The 12388-nt window shown below is 37.7% G+C and overlaps 1 protein-coding gene across 1 annotated transcript in view; it reads right to left on the bottom strand.

Moving 5' to 3' along the window:
* LOC107750348 (netrin receptor UNC5A-like) overlaps positions 1–12388 on the bottom strand; it is a 191204-nt gene that overhangs the window by 52314 nt on the left and 126502 nt on the right. The window contains exons 4-5 of the mRNA XM_016565694.1: positions 8784–8887; positions 7934–8114 (exon numbers count right to left, since the gene is read on the bottom strand). Coding sequence (XP_016421180.1) covers positions 7934–8114; positions 8784–8887 — 285 coding nt within the window. The remainder of the gene's footprint in view (positions 1–7933; positions 8115–8783; positions 8888–12388) is intronic.

Here is a 12388-nt window from a genome sequence, read left to right as displayed (position 1 = left end):
TCCCATATTGACTGCATCATCCACAGACCTGTTTGCTCAGTACGCAAACTGCAGGGGGTCCAGCAAGGGTCCAGTAATGTCCTTCAAGTAGGCCAACACCAGTCTCTCAAATGCCTTCATGACCACAGATGTTAAAGCATTTAACATCTGTGGTCTGTAGTGCAGACCACTGTGCAAGTCTGTAGTCATTAAGTCCTGTGATTTTTGGTTTCTTGGGTACAGGGATGATGGTGGAACATTTGAAGCAGGAGGGGACTACACACAGCTCCAGGGATCTGTTGAAGATCAATGTGAAGATGGATGATAGCTGGACAGCACAGGCTTTGAGGCAGGTTGGAGAGACACCGTCTGGGCCTTTGGCTTTCCTTATCTTCTGCTTTCTGAAGACTTTGCATACGTATTTGCACTTTGTTTGAAAGAAAAATATCTGAATAATGAAAAAATGATTGACAAATAAATCAATTTCTCAAATAATTGTTGTACACTAGAAAAAAGGTTTGTAATTTTAACTAAGAAACCTTACAGTAAAAAAAACCTTTTAATTGGTTAACAGTAAGTTACCTTATATATATAGTACAAAAAACTGTAAATATACAGAGTAGTAAATCTAAGAGGATATTTTATGTATTTTTACAGTAAAATACTGTTTAATGTTCAGTATGAATAGTCATCTTAAAATTTACAGTGAAAAACCGTAAACTGAAATTCCCACAATTGTGGATAGGCTACTTGATGAAGTTTAATTCCTCATGTGTCTCTTTTACCACTTGTATTATTATGCTGGTTATCAGTATATTATACAAGTACAAAATATATTTTATTGCATTGATTGCACAGAATATTAAAATTATATCAGTAAATTTTTACCATAAATTTAAGTTCAGCCCTGTAAAACCTAAAACATTGTAATCATATTTTTTACGGTAATGTGCTGCCATATTTTTTTTTACAGTAAATTTTACGGGATTATTTTCTATAGTTCACTCTCTACTTCTCATCACTGCTTTCCTACAAAAATTCTACTTCCAGTGTTTCTCTTTAACAGTGTTCATGCCTATACTTCCTTCTCCATCTCTCTTCTCCCCCACAGAAATGCTATTTAAGTCGTAATCATGTGAAATCCATCCCCACAGAGCTCTGTCAGAAGCGTTCCCACATGCTTTGTATTTTTGCTCATCAAAAACGCCATATTTTGAGAGCACGTTACTTACAGAGCAGTGTAAAGGTGGCGTCTTATTAAATTTCACTGGATGCTTTGTAATGAAACAGGAGATTGGCTTAAGTAGATAAACCCTCTCACTGGAGAAGTGGAGGAAGAGAGGGGGTGAGCGAGGGAGACGAGCTGCAGCTGACAAAAGCTTCGATTTCCTCTCCTGTTTACTAAGCGTGGATATTTTCCGCCGGTCAGCAGCGCCTGCATAATGCCATTTTTGTCCCTGCTGAAATACACTCACGAGCCTATCGCAGTAATCAAGAGAATCCCTTCCCCCATCTACCTGAGTCTAATGTCAGCCTGTAAATGAAGCGGCCTGACTTCCATTTCAAACTGCATGTGATCGATAAGCGCTGAGGAAAAGCAGTCATGCTGCTTCCTCTTCTTTCTCTGTTCCCTCTCAAGCCTTGAAAGTACTACTAGCAGCAGTGAAGGAGGTCAGAGAAACAACTTAAGCAGTGACATAGCGTGCTAGCATCAAAACATTTGCTAATCTTTGTATTTATAAAATGTGCAGTAGTGTAAATATCACTCTGTGCTGCCCTGTCTGACTGTTTAAAAGACAAGCCTTTTTAGTTTTCTGCCACCAGCTTTGAACAAGAGTCCAAAATGAGCTATTTTTATATTGTTTTCTGTAAAATTATGTTTAAACAACATTAAATTCCCTTTCCTACTGCTAATCTTTGTATTTATAAAATGTGCAGTAGTGTAAATATCACTCTGTGCTGCCCTGTCTGACTGTTTAAAAGACAAGCCTTTTTAGTTTTCTGCCACCAGCTTTGAACAAGAGTCCAAAATGAGCTATTTTTATATTGTTTTCTGTAAAATTGTTTAAACAACATTAAATTCCCTTTCCTACACTGAAAAAAAAAACATTTAAGGAAAGTGGTTGCAAACAATTTATTTGAGCTACATTAAAAAAAAAAAAATGTTGAAAGTTAGTCAACTAAATTAGTTTATTTAAATGTAGCTAAAATAAATTGATTGCAACCACTTACCTTAAAATTTAGTAAATTCAATGAATCATTTTTTCAGTGTAGTTAAAAACTAGGACATTTTAATTTTACTAATTACACTTAAAAAAAAAATTTGGTAAATTTTAATTCAGCAAGGATGCATGTACATAACAATAATAAATTTTTCTTGAACACCAAATTAACATATTAAAATAATTTCAGAAGGATCATGTGACACTGAAGACTGGAGTAATGGCTGCTGAAAATATACAGAAATAAATTACATTTTAAAATATAATAAAAAAGAAAGCAGATATTTTAAATTCTAATAATATTTAATAAATGTAGCCTTGGTGAGCATGAGACTTTCAAAAAAATAAAATAAAATAAAAAATAAAATAAAAAATCTTACCAACCCCAAAATATTTAAACACTAGTGTACATTTAAATTTGAATTGCAATTGTGCAACCTGTTTGCTACCTTAATTCAAATTAAATTCAAATTTTAGAATTGAATTGGAATTTTGAATAAAGACTTAAGGTAAAGACTTATAATTCAATTCTGCATAGAATAAGTTCTAGAATTCCATCTGGAGACAAATGTGAGAAACAACATCACGACATGAACGTAAAACCCCCCCAGCAAAAACAGGGACAAAAATATGTTTTCGCCACTGGCAGGCAAGTTAATTTTGGACCCTGCTTATAACTGAACAGAAAAAAGACCTCATGCAGCAAAAGCGAAAGCAGCACAGAGCACAGCAAAATCAACATGATGGCCGGAATGGACACACAAGCACTGGTTTAGCTATGAATAATTCAAAAGAAAAAAAAACTTGAAAATGTTTGCTTAAGCACAGAAAAGCTAATGCCAATCAAGCTAGCCGTCCTACAGAGAGGGGGCTACTGGTGCCTTAGAGCAAGGGGACCGTGCAAGGGTCTGTGTGCTAATGCTAATCTAGCTCTACTCTGCAGTGAGCGACGCCCGGTGCACGTTACCTGGACAGGTGGCAGTGCAGGCACTTTTCTGGACACTCTGGCCCTCGCAGGACGTCCCGCCGTTCAGGGGAGTGGGGTTGGTGCAACTCCGGCTCCTCTTCTGCCACCCTCGACCGCAGACAGCACTGCAGGCCGACCATGTGGCCCACGTGGACCAGCCACCGTGCACTGCTCGTGCGCCCAGTGCAAAGGAGAGGGGGAAACGAACACAGCGAGTCAGGATTACCCGACAAGCACAAGGATGATAAACAGCCACAAACATGAGCTCTGTGCTTAAAGGCAGGCCACGGGGACAACGGCAACTCACGAAAGCTATGTTAATGTCAACAGCTGTCAACGCTATGCTAACTCTAGTGTTGATTTGAGGCAGTTGCCATCTCAGTTGTTTTTACGTTCAATTCATGTTCATTTGATGTTTACACAGTTTCTGTTAATGGAACAGAACTTATCTACTACCAGCAAGCAACTAACACTATAATACTTTTGTATGTTGATATTAAAGGTACACCACAGAGGATTCCTTTTTTTAAAATATATTATTCAGCCAGTACATATAAAGTCACCAGAGTTGTGTGGCATGAAGAACTGTAAAAAAATATTTTTTTAAAATGCAAAGATCAAATTTGAATTAAGGCAGCAAAAAGGATGCAGAATTGCAATTCCAATTTGAAGGAAGCATAATCAAAAAGAACTTCAACAACAAAAATTCATGTAAATGTCTTTTTTTTTGTTTACTAGAAAAGACAAGACAAACTTTGAAAGATTGTTTGTCAAAGCCCTGGCTAAAGAAACTTAAAACATCTTATATTTAGAAGGTTTTATAGGCCTTTAAGAAAAATTGATTTATTGCAAATCTATTGCAATTGTATGTTTTAACCACAGATTGTGATAGAGAGCCCAAAATTCCATAGCGTACCTTTAACATACAATAGCTATATCCAAAATCGCATACTTCCCTACTATATAGCAGGCGAAAACAGTATGCGAACAGATTCACAGTATTCATTAAACAATAGGCGAAAAGTACCCAGATTACTACTTCCAAGATTCTGAAGTACATATCTGATGGACACTTTACTCTCCCATGAAGCCATGGGAGAAGATTTGTGAATGGTGGTGAAGCAAAGTAACTGATGCAGATAGGTCACATGACAATGGCAACAATAGAAATGTAGTAAGTCCGGATTTCATTCATACTAAATGCATTTATACTATATATAACTTTTTTTTTAATGGTTACAAAGTCATTACATATTCAAAATGAAGTGCGTGCTCAGAGAGTATGCAATTTCGGACGAAGTCAATGTTTCCAAATGGGTCAGGTGTTTACTCTATAATTTGCATGTCTACTTATACCAATTTTACTTGTTAAGGTTGATTTGCATACCAATTGCTAGCACAGTAGGCGGGCATTATCGCATTAAAAGAATAACCAGCCAATCACAATGAAGTGGAAACACCACTCTGACATGTTTATGCCTGCATTTTGCCATTCCCAAGTCTGAAACTTCATAGGTTTATCCTGTCACTTGTGTACTTGAAACGGCAGTCACACTAGACTTTGAGCACATAAAATTTCTTCGGACACTGCAACGGTCATGGTATGATGTCAAACTCAAAAGTATCTTTTTTTTTTTTTTTTTACAATAAATGTAACATATAACAAATATAAAAATAAATCCAAATGTTATAAACATATAATCCACTTTCCTGCAACGCTACAAACCTGTATCTTTAAAGTTTGTGTTCTTTTAATTCAGCTAAGAGGTCACAAGAGGTTTGTAATATTTGTTTAAATTTTGTACTGTTCCTCATCCAAATCGCTTGCTTCTGAATAAAAAAAAGTATTTGCATGTCTGGCCACATCTGGATGTGGTAACAGAACCAAACAAAATTTTCCTCAGTTGCCCTTGTCAAGTCGCAACACTATCAGTCAATCACCTTTTATGAGCTGTATATTAACAAAAGTCATCGCTAAATCTACAGAGCAAGCCGGGGGACACATGGGGGGTTGGATTTCTTAAAGGAAACAGCCTAGACTTCATCTCACAACGCTCACGCGGGGTGTATATTGGTTTTCTGCTCTACACCGATACACAGTATGGTTTTTATGGCACCAATATCCTGGCTCGTGAAATGCATAATCCTGCAAGGATTCCACAATGATCCCGAGTCCAAAGTTCATGCAGGGTTTTTAATCAAGTTCCCAGTCTCCTCACTCTTGGTGGGAGAATTCAGAGCAAATCTGATTTCTTCTTCACTCTTCTTCACCGATTTGTTGTCCTGAAGCCTTGATCGGCGGTCAGACTCTATATTGTGCCTGGAGCTGCTCTGTAATTCTGCTCTGGTCAGACCGAATCAATTCTTTAGCCTCTCTTCTACCACTGATTGCTCACCACGAAGAAGGAAATTGCGCAGCAACTCGGGTCCTGATTACCTCTTAGTGCACCGTTGTGTCAAGTCAAGTCCAGACTTGTTAAAATTCATCTCGGCCTCTGTCCAACAGCACTAATAACAGCTCTCACACCACCTATGGTTCAGCCAATAAGCAAGCCTGCAAGACTTCAAATTAGTAAACTGACATTTTAATGTGAAGCCATGGGGAAAAAAGAATAGCATGAAAGACCATGCCTAATAGTTCTTTTGATCAAAAGGTATTCACAGGGAATTTTTCTTTAATTAATTTCTACAATGGTAGCAAATTGCTTGGGGAACATTGCACAATTTGAAACCTCCAAATTGTAAGGCGCTGCACCTAGCATTCTTGTGTGATTTGTATTTTTCCCTGTGTGAGGGCTTTATTGATTGACAGCATAAAGAGCAAACAATAGAGTGAAAATGTTCTCGACTCACTTTTGCAGAGCCTTCCGTCACAATGTTCCCAAATCAGGCAATTCGAACAAAACGCAACAACTAATGTAATCTCGCTTCGTCTGAGAAATAATTGTCAGTTTAGTTCCCCTATTAAACACAACAAGTTGATTGCTCTGATTGACTTGCAGTCCCTGCATTAAAAAGCATGTCCGCATTTATTCCCGTTTATTGCAAATCACACAGCTGTCCCTTGACTTATTACCTTTAGGCTAGTCTTCATAATAAAACAAATACATTATCTCTGACAAAAGAGTTCAGATTCGCCATTGTTAACATGTCCGTCTGTGGTTTAGGAGTATTCTCAGTAGATCAGTCCCAGTACTGTACGATGTGTCGTGTGTGATTGACTCGCCCCGGATCAGTATAGAGCGTGTACAGGGTTGTAATGCATGCTACCTTTAGAACGGCGCTTGTCCTGGGACCCCTCCGGGGTTAGCGATGCTCTGCCACTGTGCATTTTAATAAAGGTCAGCTAGCTTATAAACCCTATTCATTAGTCACTTTCTGCCATTAATTCAGCAAGCCCAACTACAGTGTGAGTGTTTGTCAGCTCTGCTGAGATTTCTGAGACACTGTCTGGCTGCTTTGCTCCCAAATTGATAAGTTGTAATGTCGCTGCAATCATTCACAGCATGAACAGTTTTGGGGGAGCTAAGCTAAAGCTAATACAAAGTAACAACAGAATGTGCCCATACTGTAATGCTTAGTTTAAGATGGCTACAAGAAACATAATGGCCTCAAATGTATTTCAATCATGACAAATCTCTGAAGATTTTAGCATGGTGATGGATATGACAATGTTAATGTATTTGGTCGTGGCGGAATAGATCTGCTACGCTGCTGCTGAATTGCTGCTGCTGTTGGTTATTGCTGTAGTTGTAGATTATTACTGCTGCTGCAAGCAAGTACAGGAACTTGCTACTGCCAATGCATATGGCGATACGGTGCTGTGAGTATTTAAGACATAATGCTGCTGCACAAATAGCATATAAAATAACCCAGTAGCAGATCTATACAAGTGGAGCTGGGGAAGGTGGAGGGTTTCAGAGAAACTCTCAAAGCGCGCTGCAGGAATCTCAAGTGAATGCTAGCCAGCCATATAAATGCAAGGCAGTAAGCTCATTGGCTGCATATGCAGCATGAACCAATCAGCTTGTGCCAAGTTGTTTAACTCTCTGAATATCATCAGTTACATTAGCAACCCGTCAGCCTGCGCCATCTAGAGTTTCGTGACTGAACTATATATTTGGACACTTAAGCCACATCTACAAAGTGCATGTAAATATATGATATAAAATGCAAATGCATTTATATTTACATTATGTAATAAAATATTCAAGAAAGTAGCAATTATTTTCAATAAAATTATTCAAATGACAGGGTTCTCACACCTTCTGACCAATTGCTGAGCACTTTCTTTTCTAGTTAATTGTTACTGAAGAATTAAAAAAAAAGTATTTTATACTTTATGGATGTACGTCTCCATATTTAAAGAAAATTATATTCACAAAATAGAAATTATGTGGAGCAACTTGCAAATCAAACTTGCAATGAATTTCATTCTCACCTAAAAACTGAAAAGATTTAGATAATTTCCATGTTTTCTTCAGGCCTATAAATAAATAATTAATGTTCAAAATTAATTGGATGGAGACTACAGACAGTGCTGTTATAGTAAACACCGATAAACTTTCGCAAGGCAAAGCAGTAAGTACATTTTGTTCTCAAAGTCTGATCAAAACAGAGTTGTCCATCAAAGCTAGCCTACCTCTCTCAGTAAATTACCCCTGACTCTGGGTCAAAACCATCCCAAACTTTTGTCAGACTGTTGAAAGGTGAAGTCTATTTATCTGTGATTTAAGAATGGAACAAAGTATGAGAAGAAACACACCGTAGACAATCACAGTAGCCGAGGAGCTCTTTCGTCGAGCCACAATGTTCTTGGCCATGCAGGTGTAGTTGCCTGTGTCGGCCAGGCGGGCTTGTTTGATGATGAGATTATGGTCCACGGTGATGAAGAAATTGGGGTCAGTCTTGGGGTCGATCAGCTCCTCGTTTCTCTGCCACTCCACCTAGAGATATACACAAGAGAAAACATTTCACAGCTTCAATCTGGCTCAAACGGATGGAAAACACTCTGTATGCTCCTGGATCCAGCGGCCATTCTGGGCAGCTCCCAAAGACCCTGCCTGGGCTGAAGATGTTAAATTTTGGCAGGCACTGTATGGCAGCACAGGGTCTTTTTCTTTTTTTTGTTTTGTACAATAAAAAACGAGGAAATCAGAACATTTCTTTAGCACTTTGATATCAGAAATATAACTAAAAGCAGGAATTGGGATTATGATAATACTTGAAAAAAGACTGGGAAAAAAAGATACAGAATGAATGAAGTCAAACATATCAGTCACTTTTGCAGTGAAAGTGGAGTTGAATACGACAATACAGCACTGATACAGCTGCTGTTAGGTTTGGAAGTTTGGATGGCCATTTTGAGCTGCAACAGCTGGTCGCAGGCTGGTCTAGTCCTGCACCAGCGCAAAAATACATGTATTATTAATGGGACTCCCAGAGCTGCCAAATCACATTGTGTGGTTCCTCATCGAAGTCCAGCTCATGGAACAGACGGAATATGGTGAAAGACGTCAGATCTCTGGCTCGTTGGTATATTTGTGCGAGTACATTAACGAGAGGGATAATTAGCAGAGCTGTTGGGTGTTAACATGTTTACTTGTTGCTCTCACCTCTGCAGGAGGAACACCTTCAGGAGGATGACAGTGCAGAAGGACTTCCTGATCCAGTGCCACTTCCTTACCCAGCGGTTCCTCCTCAAAGTTCTTCCTCAGATCTGCAGAGCAAAATTATTTTATTAATTAGTTATTAGGTGCATTTGGAACATATATGTTCAAACTTAAAAGCACAACTGTAACTAAAACATATAAGCTTCATCGATGTGCATAATAAACTAAAGATAATGTAATGGTTGCGTATGCCACGTAATGCGCAAAAAAAAAAAAAAAAACACCGGAACTTGTAGTGCACAGTATATTTAATATTAAATAAGTTTAATAATTAGCGTAACATTAATTTGGTTAGTATTCTCAGAGGAGTGGCATGGTGAGTATATGTTCTGACATGTTGTGCATATGTGTGCACGATATGATGATGCATTATACACAACTGCAATTGTGAAAACACTATTTACTCAGTAATAAATTATGAACATGGTTAAATATGACTAGCTGTGGAATGAGCAATATTCAGTTAGTTAAAATGCATGAGACTGAAACTGCATGATAAATGCATGAACCTGGTTATTGTGCATTTAAAACAAATTTATTTTATTAATACTACTACAGAAATCTTCTGTTTCATTTTTGCATCACTGACAAATTAGCATCAGGCTTATTAGTTTATGTTACAACTGTGTAATCCAAATGTACATACATTTTATTTTCAATTCAAATACGTAAGTCTTAAATTCAGGCCTGTGTGTGTGTGTAGATTTTATATAGTCTTGTAGTCTTTAGTTTTAAAATTACTGTCAGTGTGAAGAGGGCATTAATGAAAAGTCTAGGGGAAACCACTGAGATTTTAAACGGATTGCATGTTTCTCTTTTTTTCTATGGACTCTCAAGCCAAAATATTGATTAAAATCCTCCCGTAGTCATAAAGTGGATCAGAATGTGTACATGTATCACCAGGAAGGTAAACTGCCAAGCCATTTAATCTAACATTATCTGTGTCATATTTAGCAATGCGTTTTTTGGTTCAGAGCTCCTCCATATAATAACTCAGGGCTTTGTTTGCACCGTGTACGTTCAACAGGAGCCGTGAGCGGCCTTTCTCTCTTGGAAGGATCCATATCACAGACCCGAGTGCTTATTAGACCCTGCTTGGTTGCTTCAGAGAATGATTGTCTGCAGCCCCCAGGCAAAGCATCAACAAAGAGGAATTGCATTATCTTCCTCCACTACTCGATACCGCACCGAGGCTGTGGTATCCGCACGACCACCCACTCTACCTAAAACCCCTGGGACACGTGTTGATGCGAGTCGAATTGTATTTGCTCGTCAAAATTGCATTACTCTTGATGGAGGGCTTTCTTGCCGTCCTGACTACGGATGGCACAATTTCAAAACAATATTTGCATAAACGTTTATAGCTGTTATGACACGAAAAAGCTTTTGGAAGAAGGTGTCCATTGTGACAGCGGACTAGTCTTCGGTTCAGATGCTGGGGAATAAAATCTCTCTCAATAACGACGGCACTGCCAGTCATTTAGTTTCCTCAAAACAGATGTCATGCCTGTCTTCAGCAATCAGGCCTCGGCAAACATTAAAAGGTGAAGGGGGTCTTTGACATTCGATTTAATTAAATAGGATTTAATGGGAATAGGAGAGGCACAAAGGATTAGATGGCCATCAAGTCCTGAGATGACATTGCCATGACTTTGAGAGGAAAACTCTGAAAGGAAAGAGGTTTGTTAAAGGAATATTTCACCCTAGTACAATTACAATGAATGGGGACTGAGGCTTTCAAGCTGCAAAAAAGACTGAAGCACCATACAAATGACACAAAAGTGGTCCATGCTATATTGAAAGTGCTCAGAACTTATATGGCACTTCGTGTGGAGGGACAGACTGAAAGTTATGTAGCACACAAACCGTTTGAACCACTTTTATAGTACCTTTTCAGAGCCCCTGGTCGCTGTAATCATTCTTGGGTGAGACGTTTATTTTTTCTTCTAAGAGGAGCATTTCTTTAAAAGTCCTTCTCATTACCCCAAAGTAAATCTAGATAAATATCCATTCGGAATATTTATAAGCACCATACTGAGACAAATCCCAAATCCAGTTTAATCGCACAATGCTTTAATCATTGTTTTAGACAAAATATATATACACATGACTGTGTTGTATCTTCCTTTAGATGCTACTTTAAAGAAAGGACATCTTCTCCTCTGTTTTGTGCTGACGTTTGTACTGAGCGAGGCGATGCGGTGGTGCGGTTTCCTGGTGTTTAATCACACAGAGATATCAAAACCACCAGGCCTCTTGAGGCAACTATAAAGTGTTACATTGCAGATTAGCAGATTTCCTTGCCACAGGCTCTTCCTGATCAAACTTCCCAATCAAACATTAAATAAGTCATATAAAACCAACTGAATCAATCAGCCTTGGGGAAAAACGAAACATAAGTGTTAGATTGATTGGCTAAATGGAATTTCAAAATAACTTTTAATAGAAAGTATATCGTTATCAAAACACTCTACGGTGGAGTGATAAAAAAGAGCGAATGCTACTGTGAAGTAGAGCACTTTAAAGACATTAGGGACAAATTAATTTGGTTAGACATGCTTTTTTACCAAAACACATTGTTTGCACAGTATTTGAGTATTAAGGTATTCAAATAAATGGAGTTAACATCTATGGGAGGAAACACCTGTTAAGTAGCTATTGTGTTTTCCACTCACAGCACCCATAGAGGTCAGCTATTAATGTTATTTGCCCTTTCAAGGTCTGTATTTTTTAGTGGAAGATGGCAATTAACTCATTTGCTTTAACCCGTGATTCTCAATTGTGTTGCTTTGGGACTGAGATTTTACATTGGGGTTGAAATGATGAAATGATGCTCATACCAACATATTATTCAATTCAGTATACAAAATAACTAACTAACTAAATAAATAAAAATACTGAAATTAATTATTAGTATATTATATTAAAGGGGTGGTTCACTGGTTTTTTTCTAGGCTTGATTGTGTAAGCAGCGCAGCATGGCCTCGCCCCCTTTGTTGCCTTTTCCGGAGGGCAGGGTTTATCTGGGTTTGTTACGTCACGAACCCGGGAAGTAACTTCTTGTAGTCCCTACCAGCCGTTTTTGTAGGCATTAAACTGCCAGAATTTTAAAAGACTATATCTCTGTTTGCATTGAACTTTCAGCTTTGTAACTTTGCAGATATTGTTTATGCTCAAACAGCAACATTACACACTAACTAACGTTAAATCGCAATGAACCACCCCTTTAAGCCAATAACTGATGGCACAAAACACATTTATCCGCCTAAACCCATATAATGTAGTCTGGTTTCTTGTATTGTGAAGTTTCTTTGAATGCACAACATTTAATGTCGGTAATAACAAGAAAAAATACTGGAAATGTTTTCTTCCATTTTTGTTGATAATCACTCAACTTATTATTTAAGAAGTTAATACATTTATTCAGCAAGGATGCATTACATCGTAGTAAAGACTTATATTGTTACAAAAATAAATAAATTCTACTATTTCATCAAATAAACCTAAAATTTATATATATATATATATATATATATATATATATATAT

Source organism: Sinocyclocheilus rhinocerous, unplaced genomic scaffold (genome assembly GCF_001515625.1).
Source record: "Sinocyclocheilus rhinocerous isolate Xijiao unplaced genomic scaffold, SAMN03320098_v1.1 scaffold1053, whole genome shotgun sequence".
Taxonomy (NCBI): Eukaryota; Metazoa; Chordata; class Actinopteri; order Cypriniformes; family Cyprinidae; genus Sinocyclocheilus; species Sinocyclocheilus rhinocerous.
The sequence above is the reverse complement of the archived record's forward strand: the minus strand, read 5'-3'. Positions and strand labels throughout refer to the sequence as shown.